The 18,021-nt window shown below is 43.0% G+C and overlaps 1 protein-coding gene across 9 annotated transcripts in view; it reads right to left on the bottom strand.

Moving 5' to 3' along the window:
* by (blistery) overlaps positions 1–18,021 on the bottom strand; it is an 854,610-nt gene that overhangs the window by 171,199 nt on the left and 665,390 nt on the right. For all 9 annotated transcript variants that reach the window (XM_065239770.1, XM_065239771.1, XM_065239773.1 and 6 more), the window contains one exon: positions 5,989–6,339. In XM_065239770.1, coding sequence (XP_065095842.1) covers positions 5,989–6,339 — 351 coding nt within the window. The remainder of the gene's footprint in view (positions 1–5,988; positions 6,340–18,021) is intronic.

Below are 18,021 nucleotides of genomic sequence, written 5' to 3' on the forward strand. Positions count from 1 at the left end.
ATGCAACCAATCTTCTTTCCTAACATTTTTCCAGAGGAATCCGAGATTACGGCTGACGAACTGTTGGCCTATATTAAATCATCTAAACACATGAAGGCACCAGGTTTCGACAACATCCTGAATTTGGAACTCAAACACTTGAGTTCCAGATTCTACAACCATCTGGCACTGATTTTTAATCAGTGCCTCAGACTTGGCTACTTCCCCTCGTGTTGGAAGTCAGCTAAAGTCATACCCATCCGGAAACCTGGGAAGGATCCGTCCTCTCCTTCAAGTTATCGACCAATCAGCCTTCTCTCAGGGTTATCAAAACTGTTCGAAAGAGCACTGTACCACCGGCTCCTAACATCTGCCGATGAAAACAACTTGTTACTCGAGGAACAGTTTGGTTTTCGGAAAGGCCGTTCGACCGTCCACCAGCTGACTCGAGCAACAAACATTCTCAGACGGAACAAGTCTGCTTCGAAAACATCTGCCATGGCGTTGTTGGACGTTGAAAACGCGTTCGACAATGTCTGGCATGATGGCCTGGTGTTCAAATTGCAGCAGTACGGTCTTCCAATCTTCCTAGTGAAGATCATAAACAACTATCTATCAGACAGGACGTTCCGAGTCTCTCTGAATGGCATCACAATCAGAACAAGATCCTTAGGATGGTCCTAAACAGTCCCCCGCGGACTAGAAATTCTGAGATCCACCTCCTGGCTGGAATTCAGACATTAGAAGAACGGAGAGTATTCATCCTGGAAAGGTTCAGAGACACCTGTCTGAGATCAAATCATCAGATCATACGTGATCTAGCACGTTAGGTTATACTCGTAGTTAGGTAGGTTTTCACTTTTTTCAATTCAACTTTTAGGGGAGAACTAGAAGTTTGGCCTCTTTTTATCAGCTGCTATGAGTACACCACAGCTGCATGCGGTTTCACCAACACGGATAATTTGAAGATACTTCAAGACAGTCTACAGGGTCTTGCTAAGGAAGCCGTCCAAAGCCGCTACTGATACCTGGTTCGGTGCCCGAAGTAATGGATGACTTACGCAAACTCTTTGGCAATCCGGAAAAGCTACGCAAGACGCTAGTAGCGAAGGTTCGAAGGCACAATCACCGAGATTATACAAACTTGAAACCTTTCTATACTTCGGGATCACCGTTAAGCAACTCTGCGACCACCTCGAGGCAGCTGGACTGCAAGACCACTTGTGTAACCCAATGCTGGTACAAGAGCTGGTCGAAGATCAGTCGATGAGATTGAACCTATCGATATCCGCCAGGGAAAGTACGACTAAGCATCAACTTTCACATGCGCGTACCGTTAGAGAACTTGTATTACCACAACAAAGCATTCGATTTGACGAGATCGCAGAACGTTACGGACATATGCGAAACCTTCCAGTCGTAGACTACCATGGAGAAGCACCGAGGGTGCTAATAGGATTGGAAAATTTACACCTTTTCGCCAACAAGGAGTTCCATGACCTGTTGGGTGTACAGTATACGCTAGAGGAGTTTTGTACGTCGACTGTACCTATCCTAGAGTCGGACGAAGACCGGCAGATTTCGCTAGAGTGTTGTATCTACCGCTGAACGTCGTTTTGAATCCCAAAAAGCCAGGAAAGGTGCACCTGACATGGGATACTGCGGCAACAGTTAATGGAGTGTCGCTGGATTCCAATTTGCTCAAGGGTCCCGACATGTTAAATAGTTCACTCCCTGCTGTGATTTGTATGTTCCGCGAAAAACCGGTTGCCTTTGGTGGTGACGTGCGGGAATGACAGCGTAGATACTGAGGAAGAAGCTATACGGCGAGCTAAAGAAATCCGTTTCATCCATTCGAATGCCGGCTTTGAAATTCGAAACTGGGCATCAAACTCCGATGACGTATTGCGGCATCTAGGTGAGTCAAGGTCAAATAATATGATTCACCTCAATCAAGACAAGTCCGTCGATCGATAACGAGTGCTGGGAGTAGTTTGGGATACGCAAGAAGACATGCTGTCATACTCGGTTCCATCTAGTAACGTAAGGATTTGTAATAGGTTAGAGCGTCCTACCAAAAGAGAAGTTATCAGCACGGTAGTGTCTCTCTTCGATCCGTTGGGTCTGCTGGCACCTTTTACTGTGCTAGGAAAGATGCTGATCCAAGATCTTTGGCGTACGGCATGTGAATGGGATGAAGCTATCGGCGAGATTGGTAAAGATTCCAAGGTCCTGCTTCGGGAGTATCCAGTCGGATCGTTTTAGACCGATTCAGCTACACCTATTTTGTGCCGCAGGTGAAAATGCATTTGGTTGTGCTGGTTTGCTACGGATTGATGTCGATGGGGAGTACAATGTTCTTTGGTGATCGCCCGATCCAAGCTAGCCTCGCTGAAACAGCTTACTATTCCTCGTTTAAAACAGCAAGCAGTGGTACTGGCAGCACGCATGTCGAAAAATATTCGACAAATTCATTCCCTTGAGATTCAGCAAATTTTATTTTGGAGCGATTCACAAGCTGTACTCTCCTGGATCCGTTTGGGCCAGCGAAAATATAAACAGTTCGTCGGCTTCAGAATCGGTGAAATATTAAGCCTATCCAACTTGTTAGATCGGCTCTGGATACCATCTAAACTGAACATTTCTGATTGTCTAACTAAGTGGGGGCGCTATCCTAGATTACATTCCACAAGTCCATGGTTTCGGGAGCCAGAATTTCTGTACATGGCCGCAACAAGCACTCCCTCACCCAAACACGAAAACAGAACTGAGAGCCATGTTCTTGTTCCATGACATCGCCCTGGTGAAACCGTTCTTCAACGCTAACAACATTTCGAAATCGAATTTATTTGTGCGAACAGTAGCTTGTCTCTTCAGATTCGAGTCGAATTGTCGGCTGAAGGCTCGTAGACAACCTATCGAAACCTTACAACCTACGGCGTCTCAAGAAAGGTGGATCATGACCAGAATTCCTTCGGTTAGAATTCCCCTACGACAAGCAGAGTTTCAGAAGGCAGAGGAGGTTTTGTTCAAGATGGCACAAGGCGAATCGTTCGGTGACGAAATCAAGACACTACGGAAGAATCACAGACAAACAGACATAACACATTGAATATTTTTCACTGTAAAACATCGTCGCAAAAACATTACCGCCATCTGTTGAGTACACTGTGGTGGGTAGTACGCTGAACAGATGGCGGTAGTGTGTAAACGTCAAACGCAAGGGAATTGACTATGCGCGCCACAGGTGGCGGTACTACCAACTACGATACTTTTAAATTGACCGTTAAATGCTCGTTCGATGAACAACTTGCGAGTGTTATGTCTGTTTGTCTGTGGAAGAACCAACAACTGGAACGCAATAATTGGATTCCGCTGCCACGCGACAGCACTATCACGGAGAAACTAGTGCGTAGTTTCCACGAAAGGTTTGGGCACGCTTTCTGAGAGACTGTGAAGAACGAGATCAAACAGCGGTTCTTAATTCCATTCTTAGTTCGCTCATCACAAAAGTTGAGAAAGGATGTGTCTGGTGTAAGGTGAAGAAGAATCGACCAAGTGTGCCTCGGATGGCTGCACTCCCGGTGCACCGGTTGACTCCATACCAGCGACCGTTTACATATTTGGAGTCGACTATCTTGGTCCGGTGGATAACGGCACTAATCTAAAGGCAGCCAGCAAAGAAATCCTACAGCAGATTCGAGAAATGAATAAGGAATGCGCAGAAGAGTTCACCAGTGTACAAAGCTGCTGGCACTTCAATTCCCCTTCCGCCCCGTGGGGTTTGGGAGCGAATGGTGCGCACAGTGAAGCAGGGAATGGCAGCATTGTATGACGGTCGAAAACTGTCTGACGAGATTCTTCTGACCACTCTATCTGAGGCAGAAGATATGATAAATAGTCGGCCCCTTATGTTCGTTTCTCAGAGTTCCTCAGAGATTGTAATCACTCCAAATCGTTTCGCCAAATGAACCGCAGGAAAGTGTGCCACCAACGAATATAGCTCAGGCTCTACGAGACTCGTACAAACGGTCTCAGCAACTATCAGATTAAATGTGGAAGCGCTGGATAAGGGAATACGTTCCTACCATCAATAAGCAAACGAAATGGTTTGGGGAAGCGCAACAGTTGCAGAAGGGTGACTTGGTGTACGTCGTTGAAGGAGATCGCCGAAAGGCTTGGGTGCGAGGAGTGGTCGAAGAACCTATCGTGTCCAGTGACGGACGGGTACGTCAGGCTATGGTACGGACCAGTGTTGATAAAAATCATTCCTTCTACACTCAACTTAGCTGAAAACGAAGACAACCTTAACAGATAGACCAACTACTTGCATGAATCTGAATTTTGACATAACAACATTCTCCTGATCAAGGCAACCTCTGAGTATCGTAGTCAACATTAAATTTTGTTTTTCTTCATTCGTGACTGGATGTTGCCTCCGTTGTTGTCAATATTAATATTCGTCTTCATCTTGGTGAGGATGATTTTGAGGATCAAATCCGGAGAACTTTGAGATTAAGGCGTAATTGCTTTTGTAAACAAACACGACAATCGCCGATTTCTCGCCAATTAAAGCTCAATCTATAAAAAATAACGGCACAAACAGGTAGAGAAAAGATTCCTCTATCATTTGGTATGGTTTGTTCGCGAGATTGAGTTTCAGTTTACGAGAAATCGGCGATAGACGTGTTTATTTACAAAAGCAATTACGCCCAAATCTCAAAGTTCTCCGGAAATGCAAAATGATTATTTTCATTTTACACAAATATAGTGCGTACGTAACAGCGAAGATTTTCATAACAAACGCAATTCATCTACACTGGGTTGAAGCGTGTGATGGTAAATGATAAAAATAGACACTGGTACGGACTAACAGCGGAGTGTTTAAACGGGCAACTGCCAAGTTAGCGGTACTGGAGATTTCAGATGGTAATCCAGATCCAGTGGATGATTCTGGATCGGGTTTACAGGTCGGGGATTTGTTGCGTACAACGTCACTGGGCAGCTGCAATAAATCCTAAGATAAGAGGTGACAATACGGGGGCAAACATGAACCACTTTTCTGTCAAACGTGAACCAGCTCGTGATTGACTGATTTGATGGGCGTAAGATAGAGATAGACATAGATAAAGATAGAGATAGAGATAGAAATTAAAGAGTAAGAAGCCAATTGTCACCTCTTCTCTTAGAATAAATCAAACTTCCACGAGGGATCGCCGACAACTTAACTTCGGTCGTGACGTCTATCAAGTTTAAAACGTCAGATAGAAGAATAGGACAGAGGCAAGTCACGATTTGGAATTATAGGTTCAATTTGATAGTAGCTATCCTAGTTAAACTAAATTTATCACAGTTTGAATTGAGAAATACTAAATTGTCTTAAAACTAACTGAAGAAAACATTTTTCAACGTCGAGCGTTTTCGACTAACAAGATCGAGATTGTATTGAAGCCGGGTGGACCTAAAAGTGGTACTTGCTGCGCCGATTGCCTGCAGGAGGAAAGGAAGAAACTAAAATTCTTCAAGCTGCTAACCGCAAAAGGCTGCTGTGAAGAAGTTTTTTTTCTACATAAGATCCGACCAGGTTGTTTCGAAGCTATTACTTTGCTCGTAAGTTCCGTTCTCTCCCAGATTGTATTAAGCCGTTCTGGAAACTAACCAACATATTTTTAAAAAAATAAGCCGAGGCCCATTCCACCACTCGTTTCACTGAATTGTTCTGATGGGTGGTTCATCTATTAACTCCTTATGGTAAAGCTGCTGAGATAGGTCAACACTTCGTCAACTCCCATAATCTCGGGCAACACATCAAAAGTCCATACGCTACCGGGGTTGCTGAAAATGCAACAAACCGTCATCGGATTATCTAATGTCTAATCTTCCAAACACATGAAGAAGTTAAAATTATAAAATTCCCCAATCGATAAAATGTAATGCATCCTTTAAAAATATACATATGAGTTCCCTGATAATATTTTCACCCATCGTAGATCAATCCCGAAGCCTTACCTTCTCGTGCTTCTGCTCCAGCATCTCGATCAGCTCCCGTTCGTGTTCATCGGCAAAGCCCGGACTGGTGGCACCGTTCCGGGATGATCTCCGCGTGGGCAGTATCGATGCCAGTATCCTCTCGGTGACATAACTTAGCCTCAAGGTAGTCGCCGTCGATCCTGGTTCCTGATAGGATCCAATACTGTGATAGGGCGATGATTGCTGCTGCTGCTGGTGGTGGTACTGCTGTGACGGGTAATTATGCTGATAATGGCTGCTACCGTTGGGGATGCTGTTGTTATTTACATGATTCAGGTTACTGCTGGTGGTCTGCCGGGTCTGTTGATGTTGAACCGGGTGGTTCGGGAGCTGCAAAGAGACAAGAGGGAAAATTCTCATCAAGATCTGATGTGAGAGATACGGAATCGATTCAAAAGTAAACATTCGAACAGGTCGATCAATGAACCTCACGTCTTCATCGAAGGGAACGACAACATGCCGAAGAAACCAAGCAAAACAAAATAAAATTGAGGCGAATTTATTTGATCAACTGAAATTGCTTACATCCTCAAGATAATTTTGCCGTCGTCGCATGGCGAGCCGGCTGGGTCTGAGTCTGAACAGCAGTTGGTTCGATTCCGGTAACATTGGTATTCGGTGCCCCTCTCTGTGGTCATAGGGAAATGAAATGAAGCGAAATAATGATCGTCTTCGTGGGATCAATGGCCTTTTCTGGTGTTGTTGTTGTGTCGCCCCTTCAGGAGAATTTTTAAATTCGACATGATTACGTCAGCTGTGCCAAAAAAGGCTGCAATCCTTGAGGAAATTCACACGGATGTGCCCCGTAGGAAGTGTAACTCGAGAACAGCATACTACCAAAGACCTCCCGCAAAGAATAGCGAGAAAGGCAGAGAGTGAGAGGTGCCTGCTTGGATGTTCAAATTATGCGCTGAGATCGTGACTCAAGCAGGCCTTGACGACTGGAAGCATAAATCACGACATTTGAGAAGCGCGTTGCGTGTGTTGCTCAAAAGCCATGAGGCGTGATGCCCCTTAAGAGAATAGCTTTTAGTTCAAAAAAGGCAACCACATAATTATCCGATCGCAACAAATCGCAGATTAATCAAACAAACGTGCTACAATCTAATGATGACATTAGGCCCGGCCTGGCTGGTTAATGATACGACCCCGGCGTATAAATAATAGCCAACGAATTCATCTTCCACGGCTTCCATCTACCGCACCCGAACCATTCGCTATCATCATCACGGAGTAGATGACTATAGTTTCAAAGCGTTGAAAATGGCAAATTATACACCTCGGGAATGACCAACGATATTCGGATTCGGAGAAACTCGAAAAACTACACCTCTGATGACCGCTTCCTTTTGTCGCCTTAATTGAGAAACTTGTCGCACAGTCGTTCTCTTCCAACTTTTCCCGCGCATAATTAATGAACTACAATCATCAATAGCCGAGCGCCACGATTTGCTTCAGTTGAAATTCGCATAATACGCAGTTGATTGGTACCAGGTAGAATCGAACACAATATAATTGCAAAGCCACATTAAAATTCAATTTGAACAAATTTGTCCCTATAAGCAAATCGTAGTGTCGTAATCCACCGCGTTGCAAGAATCCTCACTGTATGAACTCGACACTTCGAAGGCTCTTTTTATTGGAGTCCACTGTTCCGTGTGTGTGACGACAGTTCTACATTTGACTGACCGTCGTCCTCCGGGTGGTGGCCCTCTCATCGCGCAGGAGGCGTTGATTTACCTTCGACGGTCGGTCGTCGGTACGATTGCATCTCATTAGCAACGGACTCACGTCGTCAAGCACGACGGCACGACTGCTGAAGAAAGGAGTCTTCATCTTCACGCTGCTCATGTGGATATGCGCCGAGTGATTCGAGTGTCTCTGACGATCACGTGTGGCAATCAGAGCAATATGGTAAAGTAGCAACCAAGAGCGAAATTATGACATCCAGATTTAAAATTATTGTGCACGATCTGAGGGCTCTGTGTGCATGAAGGAGTGCGCGTGAAGTTAATCGGAGATTATTAACGTCAAGATTGGGTTGCGAGCGTGAGAAGGTGATGAGTTTATTTGACTTGCGGAGGGATTTAAGCGCTCTTTGTTGGGATTGTTTGGCGGATTTGTCAGAGCAAAGACAAGGTTCAGAATACCGATTTAAGAAAACAAATGTTATTTCGGAATTATGAAATCATTAGATTTTATTGAAGACAACAAATCAATATGATGTCTTCGATTTTATGGTCATATTTTTTATTAGTAAGATACAAAAAGAGATTGTTTGACACATACAACCTGTCAATTTCGCTTCCTCAGGGACACATCGAACGTGTTTGTCGCGAAGCACACAGACGAAAGCGTCACGCAGGCGAGAATACTGAACCGAATTCAGCCCCAAGGTCAAAGATCGCCGCGATTACATCCGATTAAACGCCGCTTCATTTGTTGCGGAATTATTCATCACTCCAAATCGTCCTCATTTATTGGAAAAGTTCTATGTTATTCATGGTGGCAATGCTCTGCTCAACTGAAGAACAGCAAGAAGGTACAGTGTATTACAACTGGGTCTGAGCGTCCCAGTTCAATATTTTCCAGACACGGACAAGTCACGATTATTGCCTTCGCGAAGTGGTCGCAGTCTCTTCGACAGAAGAGTTCCCAAAATTAAGCGTGCCAAGGATTTACCACCATCAAAAAACTGTTTACCTGTATTCCTCCAGCCTTTAAAGAGAAGCCATGGCGTAGCGGCACCGGTGGTGTAGTGGTAAGCGTGATTGCCTCTCACCCCAGCAGGCCTGGGTTCAATCCCAGTCGGCGCCGCCGGGATGTTCTGAGGCAATAACATCTCTGATCACGCCTTCTCCTTTGGAAGGGAAGTAAAGCCGTTGATCCCCGGTTCATGAGTTGATGGGTCGATAGGTAGGGTCCAGATGTGGGAGCAGCCTCCCTGGCGTCGGTAGCATTGGTGCTCAGCACGGAAAACAAGATTGACGGAAAACAAATCAAGGTTAAAAAAGGCAGGGCTTGGGATAATATCGGCTCTTGGTTCGGTCGGTTCTTGGCGATTGATCTATCGAGCGCTTTCTTCCATGTGGTGCTGCATCAGGATTTGAGGCACCTGACCAACTTTTTCACTGGGAACGCCACCTATAGATTTAAACTCCTATTCGGTTTACGTAATTCACCACATATTGTCCAAGAGATTCTGCAGACGGTAGTGCTAGCGGATTGCAATGGAGTGATCTATTATCTCGATGGTATTCTGATCTTCAGAAGATCTAAGGCTGAACACGACAAGAACTTGGAAGCGGTACTACGAAAGCTAAAGGAGCATAACGTTTTGATTAATTCGGTTAAGAGTGTTTTTGGCAAGCAGTCCGTTAAATTTAATGGATCTTCTGACGGCTGAAGTGTCAAAGATAACAAACGGAAAGCCATAGAGAGTTTCCGCAGACCCGAAACGTTATCAGAAGTGAAAACGTTTCCTGGGCCTGATGAACTTTACAAAGCACCTTATTATCAATAGAGCCAGACACAGAGAGACTTAGATTATTAACACGGTCGGACGTATTCTACTGGACACAAGAAGAAGAACAGGAATTCTTGTATCTAAAAAACGAAGCGTTTAAAACAGTAGTCAAGTTGGTGTATTCTGACCATAAGGACAGGATATAGCTATATGTTTTTTTTTCCCTTGGGTTTGTTTTCCGTCGATCTTGTTTTCCGTGCTAAGCACAAATGCTACCGACGCCAGGGAAGCTGCTCCCACATCTGCACCCTACCTAACGACCCATCAACTCATGGACCGGGGACCAACGGCTTTACTTCCCTTATGATTCTTATGGATATTTTCAGTGGAGTAAAAGGATAGTACAAAGTCTGTCATGTTTCACGCACAGTCTGACGTTTGCTTATGGATTTTCTCATGTAGACTGTTCCAGAAAGTATAAGCACACTTTCAAAATAACAAAAAAAGTCATGTTTTTTTATGTTTTAATAATTTTATTTGGCAAATCATATTTGTATTTGTATTTCAAATGATATTTTACTCTCGTTTAATCAACATATTTAATCATAGCCAAGACTCCTAACTTTTCCTCGAACATGACTCATTAGCTTCTGCACAGTGGTACTTCCCACCATTTTGACCACTTTTGGCCAATCTTTTTTTGAATTTTTGGATGTCGTCCGCTGATTTTATTAATTTTCGAAGCTTTGCTTTGGTTAAAGCCCAAAAAGTCTCGATTGGCCGTGCCTCCGGGCAGTTCGGCGGATTCATGGCTTTCGGCACGAAACATACATTTTGACTTTTGTACCATTCTAAAGTGTCCTTTGCGTAATGACATGAAGCCAAATCAGGCCAAAATACTACTTGACCTTCGTGCTGCCTGATCATCGGCAACAATCGCTTCTGGAGACATTTTTTTTTTTTTTTTTTTTTTTTTTTTTTTTTTTTAACTCTTTATTTGTTCCAAATTCAAAATAAATTACATTTCATTTTAACCTAGGTGCTCCAGTTACTGCAGTAACGTACCAGCCTTAATTGTTATGATATATATCTAAGTGTTTTTACATTGTTCATGTCTTGGCAATTCAGTATTTTAAACAGGTTTTTTAACCTGCATGTCAGCATAACAATTGATATCTTTAAACTAAAAACTAAAACTAAATCTTATCTAAGTATAAAGGGAATTAATCGTTGCAATTGAGGATTGCAACGATTTTTGCCTGAAATTATTAATTATTTTGTTGGACATTTGTGCTAAAGTCTCAACATTCGAAATTCTATGTACTTCGGTTGTACTGTACCAGGGAGGCAACTTCAAAATCATTTTCAGAATTTTGTTCTGAATCCTTTGAAGTGCTTTTTTCCTGGTAGTGCAGCAACTAGACCATATTGGCACAGCGTAAAGCATGGCCGGTCTAAAAACTTGTTTAAATATTAGAAGTTTATTCGTCAAGCAAAGTTTGGATTTCCTGTTTATAAGAGGATACAAACATTTGATATATTTGTTACATTTGGCTTGAATGCCCTCAATGTGATCTTTAAAAGTTAATTTTTGGTCAAGTATTAATCCAAGATATTTCATTTGGTTTGACCAGGAAATTGGAACTCCGTTCATAGTGACTAAGTGACTACTACTAGGTTTCAAAAACGAAGCTCTAGGCTTATGTGGAAATATTATAAGTTGAGTTTTGGAAGCGTTGGGAGAAATCTTCCATTTTTGTAAATAAGAAGAGAAAATATCTAAACTTTTCTGCAGTCTGCTGCAAATAACACGAAGACTTCTTCCTTTAGCGGAAATGCCTGTGTCATCAGCGAACAAAGATTTGTGGCAACCCTGAGGCAAATCAGGGAGGTCCGAAGTGAAAATGTTATACAATATAGGCCCAAGAATGCTACCCTGAGGAACTCCTGCCCTAACAGGTAGTCGATTAGATTTGGAATTTTGATAATTTACTTGAAGAGTTCTGTCAGTTAAATAATTTTGAACTAATTTCATAATATAAAGTGGAAAATTAAACTTTTTCAATTTAGCAATCAAACCTTCATGCCAAACACTGTCGAATGCTTTTTCTATGTCTAGAAGAGCAACTCCAGTTGAGTGGCCTTCAGATTTGTTTGAACGAATTAAATTGGTAACTCTCAAGAGTTGATGAGTAGTTGAATGCCCATGGCGAAATCCAAACTGCTCATTTGCAAAAATTGAGTTTGTATTGATGTGAAGCATCATTCTATTCAAAATTATCTTTTCAAAAAGTTTACTTATTGAAGAAAGCAAACTTATTGGACGGTAGCTAGAAGCTTCAGCTGGATTTTTATCCGGCTTCAAAATTGGAACAACTTTTGCATTTTTCCATTTATCAGGAAAGTATGCCAAATGGAAACATCTGTTAAATAATTTTACCAAGAAAGACAAGGTACTCTCTGGGAGTTTTTTGATGAGGATATAGAAAATTCCATCATCACCTGGAGCTTTCATATTTTGAAAATTTTTAGTTATAGACCTTACTTCGTCCAAATCAGTCCCCCAGGAATCATCAAAAATATTTTCCCGAGAGAAAATATTCAGAAAATCCCGAGCAACCTGATTCTCAATAGGACTAGTAAGACCCAAACTGAAATTATGGGAACTCTCGAATTGCTTAGCAAGTTTCTGAGCTTTTTCCAAATTTGTGATCAAAATTTTACCACCTTCTTTAAGCGCTGGAATAGGCTTTTGAGGTTTTTTCAAAATTTTTGTGAGTTTCCAAAAGGGTTTGGAACTCGGGTCTAATTTAGAAATATTATTTTCAAAAGTTTTGTTCCTCAGGACAGAGAATCGCTTTTTAATTTGTTTTTGCAAATCCCGCCAGATAACTTTCATGGCAGGATCGCGTGTTCTTTGATATTGTCTTCTACGGACATTTTTAAGACGGATCAAGAGCTGAAGATCATCGTCTATTATAATTGAATCGAATTTAACCTCGCATTTTGGTACTGAGACAGCTCTTGCTTCAACTATAGAAGTAGTCAGAGATTCAAGAGCATAATTAATTTCATCTTTGGTTTGCAAAGGAATGTTTGGATCGAAGTTATATTCCATAAATGTTCGATACTGCTCCCAATCAGCTCTATGGTAATTGAAAGTAGAGCTGTTGGGATTACAAATTATTTCTTGGGATATTTCAAAAGTTACTGGAAGGTGATCAGAACCGAAGTCAGCATGGGTAACCAATTGGCTACAAAGTTGACATGAATCAGTTAAGACCAAATCAATAGTGGAGGGATTTCTTGCAGAAGAAAAGCATGTTGGGCTGTTTGGATATTGAATAGTGTAATAACCTGCAGAACAATCATCAAACAGAATATTACCATTGGAATTGCTTTGAGCATTATTCCATGAGCGGTGTTTTGAATTAAAATCACCAATAATGAAGAATTTAGACCTATGACGGGTAAGTTTCTGGAGGTCACCCTTGAGAAAATTCTTTTTCTGGCCTACGCATTGGAATGGCAAATAGGCAGCTATAAACGTAAGTTGTCCAAATTTTGTTTCAACAGAAACTCCCAAAGTTTCAAAAACTTTGGTTTCAAATGAAGAAAGAATTTTATGTTTGATTCGTCTATGAATAATGATGGCAACGCCACCACAGGGTCCATCAAGACGATCATTTCTATAAATCAAGTAATTTGCGTCCTTCTTAACCTTATGGTCAGGTTTAAGGAACGTTTCAGTTATAACGGCAATATGCACGTTATGAACTCGCAAAAAGTTAAATAGCTCGTCTTCATTATCTTTAAGAGATCGAGCATTCCAATTTACAATATTTAATGCTTTAAAATCCATTACTGAATTTTAAAGTCATGACAATATTATTTGCAAATTTTACTCCAGTTTGAATAGCATCAAACATGGAGTTAGATTTAAGCATATCAGAAATCATGTCAATTAATGAATTCTGTAAAAATTCCATTTTGGGGGCAGTAATGCTTCCTAAGTCAAAATTGTCAAAATTTCCGTTAGAACGTTGGTTAGTATTTTGATTTCTACCCGCTGCAATAGCAGCATAGGTAGCTCCATTAACTCGCTGAACATTGTTAGCAGCGAGGGGAGTAGGTACAGATGAAAAATTTGAAGCAGAGGTGATATTTGTACCTACGGGTACGAATGTAGAATTTGTTCCTCGCTGACCGTTGTTAACAGCAGAGGAATTTGTACCTGGTCGGAAACGTGGAGCGTTTCCTACCTGACGGTTAGAACGAGATTGTAGGATCGCTTTGCGAGTCTTACATTCCCAAAAATTGGATTTGTGGTTTTCACCACAATTTGAACATTTAAATTTCTTAGGATCTTCTTTCACAGGACAGTCGTCCTTTGCGTGAGAGGAATCACCACAATTCATGCATTTAGCTGGCATGTAGCAATTTTTAGTTCCGTGACCCCATCCCTGGCACTTACGGCACTGGGTGAGGTTTTGGAAATTTCCTCCAGTCTTCCTGAAGTGTTCCCACTTCACTCGGACATGGAGCATAAGGCTAGCTTTTTCTAAGGCCTTAAGGTTGTTTAGTTCACTAGACTTGAAGTGAACTAAATAAAAATCATTAGAAATCCCGTTGCGCGAATCGCCAGGACGGGATTTCATTTTCATTTTGATTACTTGGAGTGGCACAACTCCAAGTAATTTTGCCAGTTCATCTTTGATCTGATCCAGGGATTCACCACTGGGCAGTCCTTTCATGACAACCTTGAACACACGTTCAGTTTTGGTGTCGTAAGTAAAAAATTTGTGCTTCTTCTCAGTAAGATACTTGAGAAGACATTTAAATCCGTCCAAGGTTTCAGCCAATACACGGCATTCACCCCGACGTCCAATTTGTAGTGAAAACTTAACTTTCACGAAATTCAAAAGTTCCATGCGAAGAGCATGGAAATCGGTAGTGGTTATCACAATAGGGGGAATCTTTTCCTTCTTGGCATTAAGCCGGGAAAGTTTACTAGAATTTTTCTTGGATAATGGATCATTCTCATCATCCGTGAGCAAATCAAATTGATTACTCAAATTAATTTCATCAGAAGGGGGGTCAAGAGTTTGCCCCTTTCTTTTGCGTTTAGGCGCCATGGCGGCAGTAAATTTTTATCCAAATCGACTTCCAAGCAGATTAATAAGAATCTGAAGGATCGAAGAGGAATTTTCCAAATCGATATCCAAGAAGAATTACCTCGGGTAGGGTCCAAACAAGGATCGAAGAGGAATAAGAGTTGAACAAGGTAGAAAATTTTTACAGAAAAGTGCTGTTTAAATTTGTTGTAGCTTTAGGTAGTAGTAACACTTCCTTTAGCAAAAAGCAAATAGATCCGCACGGCAAGAGAGCACGATGCGGACTGCTTCTGGAGACATTCCTTAACGTATTTCTGAGTGTTCATCGTCTCCGTTGTGATGTACGGACTAGATGTTTTACCACACTCGCATATAGCCTGCCAAACCATAACCTTCTTACCAAATTTTTCGGTAAAAATTGCCTTCTCCGTTTCGGGGATGTCCTTGCCTTCGCTTACAGTATAGAATTGTGGGCCGGGAAGCGTTTTGTAATCTAGTTTCACGTACGTGTCCATTATTACACAACCAGAATTTCGACAAAATAACGAATCGTAGAGTTTGCGGGCGGTGGTTTCACGGACGCGGCCTGTTTTGGGTTCCATTTGGGTTTTTTCTGCTTCCGGTATGTTTTTAGCCCAAGTCTTTCTTTGGCACGCATGACGTTACTCGACGAGGTCCCTAGTTTTTTGGCAACATCCCGAACGGAAGTCGCTGGTTTTCGTTTGTAGACATCCCTGATCTTTTTTATCGATATCCGGACTTACAGGACCGGATTTCCGGCCACTCTTCGGCGCATCTTCAAACGTGCACTGTTCTCTATATTTTTTAATCGCAGTTCGTTCCGCTCCGACGCTTACACCCTCTTCCTTGGCCAATTTTCTCAAGGAGAGTCCGCTCACAGTGCACCATTTGTGCACGATACATTTTCGTTGTTCCGGAGAGCACGATACATTTTCGTTGTTCCGGAGTAAGACCACGCATTTTGACAGCACTTTTTTGATGCTATGTCATTCAGAAATGAGCAAACAAAAGGACGCAGCCAAAACATGTTGAAATATTTCATTATATTCAAAGTGACCGTTAAAATAAGGTGTGCTTATACTTTCTGGAACAGTCTATAGGAGTAAAGAGCTACAGAGTCGCCGTTAACGCCAATACCCAACCAACTGTGACGGAAAAGCGCATTAAACAGAGGAAGAAGAATCGAGGCCAGTCCGATGGCATGATTGGTAGCGACGATGTTACCGCGACAAACGTCAGCGATATCGGCGATTTCGGTATCGCTGAAGAAACCGAAAATGCCAGCCCAAATGCGGCAAACGTCAAACTACCACCGTTGGTAGTGAAAAATGCACCTCTAAACACGCTCATCGCTAGCTTCGCGTCCATGGGCATTAAAGCTGAGTTCAAAATCAGTAGAATCGGAATAAAGATGATGCTCCGCACGAAAGCACAATACGAGCTGGCCACATCTTACCTGGAGAAGTCTAAGGCGGAATTCTTCACTCACGATATCCCAGGCGAGAAGCCCTTCAAAGTGGTCATCCGAGGTTTACCGAGCTTTGAACCGAAGTTAATCGAAGCGGAAATCAAGGACCGCTACAAGCTGGTCCCAACTGCCGTCTATCGGATTGCCTTTTCCTGGTGCATTTCCAGAAGGGAACGGTGACGCTCAATGCGTTGAAGACCATCCGCTCTAACAATTCCATCATTTTCCGGTGGTAGCCATACCGTGGCGGCCATCACGACGTCACCTAGTGTCAACGTTGCCTGAATTTTGGCACCCGAAACTACTACATCAAGCCGCCCTGTGGCAAATGCGCCCAAAACCATGTCTCCTCCGAGTGTGATGTCGACGAGCCGGAAACGGCCAAATGCGCCAACTGTGGTGGCGCTCATCAAGGGTCCGACAAAAAGTGCCCCAAACGCGAAGATTTCAAGCGGATCCGAAAGCAGGCGTCCACAAGAAACCAACCAGGACGAAAGAAGGACAATACGCCGGCATTCAGGGTGGAGGACTTCCCGTCTCTTCGGTCGGTCAAGCAAATCCGCGGGTGCAATCCGGCCCTCGTCAGAAAACGTCTGGTGCTTCTGCGTGCGTTGCGTGTGTAATGGAGTAATTCGTAGATTGCATACTGGCAACTGTCATTTGGCAGCTTTAACATTCTTATTCTGATTGCTTAAGGAAAACCTATTTGGGAGTGAATAGTTCTCCAATCAAAGTTCAGAACAGGAAAAGCATGACAATTACCATCCTTTCCGTTACGGGGAAAGAAAGGACATTGTTGATGTAGCATCTACTTATCGGGAGGCCAGCGACTCATCGACGCCCCATAGATGCTACGGAGTTGGATAGTTTGGTAGAAGAAGGGTCAGGATTCGCTTAAGCAGGCGAGCTAGCCGAGCTGCTTAATTTCAATTCTAATCCTGTTTAAAATAAAATTAAACAAACAAAAAGGAACCGTGTCACCCGAATAATCCAATTTACTCCAGCCATGTGTGATAAAAACACTGATGCCCTTTGGGGGGCCACTTCTGAGGACGGTCCATAGTCGTGGAGATTAAAAGAAACGTCTAGTGCTTCTGCTGGACAAAGCTCCCTCCCCCCTGGATTCTGGAGGCAACCATCAGCACAAAACGTCAATCTCGATCTCTTCTCTGCGGATGAGCTGATCAACTGATTTTCGTCGACATGACCAGCGCTCTTCGTCAGTGCCGCAGCAAGCCCAAACAGATCCAAGTGCTCGGTAAGTTTATTATTCAGTATGACGTCTAAACCGATAGCTGTCGTCACATGGAACGCATGCTCTGTAGGAGTAAAAAGACTCGAGCTTGCTGACTTTCTCCGCAAGCATAGTATTGACGTGGGTCTCCTAACAGAGACCCATCTCAAATCCGGTGACAGCTTTTGGTTGCCTGATCATAACATTATCCGGTTTGATCGTATCGTAGGAGGGGTTGCGATCATCGTCGGCATCAACGTGGCACCTGCTCAAAGCCTGCGCAAAGATTACCATCACGTTAACTGGGTGCAGTTTGCGCATGTGGTTGACAGAAACATCGATGAAAATCCGCCGCTTGACAAAGTAGAGGACATCGACCGGGCACTGGAAGGACTCCACCAGGCCATATCCGTGGCTGACGAGACGTGTGTTCGACAAGTTCCTGTGAGGGATAAGTTTGTTGCCATTGATTCCCACACCCAATTACTGATTCGCTTGAGAAATGTGCGTAGACGCCAGTTTCAGAGGACTGGTGATCTGGTTAAAAAACGTGCAATGGTCGATCTGAACAGGCAGATTGCTTCCAGTATGGACGCACTCTGAAATGAAAGATTCAGGCGTGTTGCTCAGAATCTGGATGACCGCTCCCGTCAATTCTGGAAAGTAACCAAGGTGCTGAAAACTCATTCAAAACCCGTTCCACCTCTCA

This window comes from Ochlerotatus camptorhynchus, unplaced genomic scaffold, assembly GCF_037179485.1.
Source record: "Ochlerotatus camptorhynchus isolate MF236.1 unplaced genomic scaffold, CSIRO-AGI_Acam_v1.1 ptg000062l, whole genome shotgun sequence".
Classification (NCBI taxonomy): Eukaryota; Metazoa; Arthropoda; class Insecta; order Diptera; family Culicidae; genus Ochlerotatus; species Ochlerotatus camptorhynchus.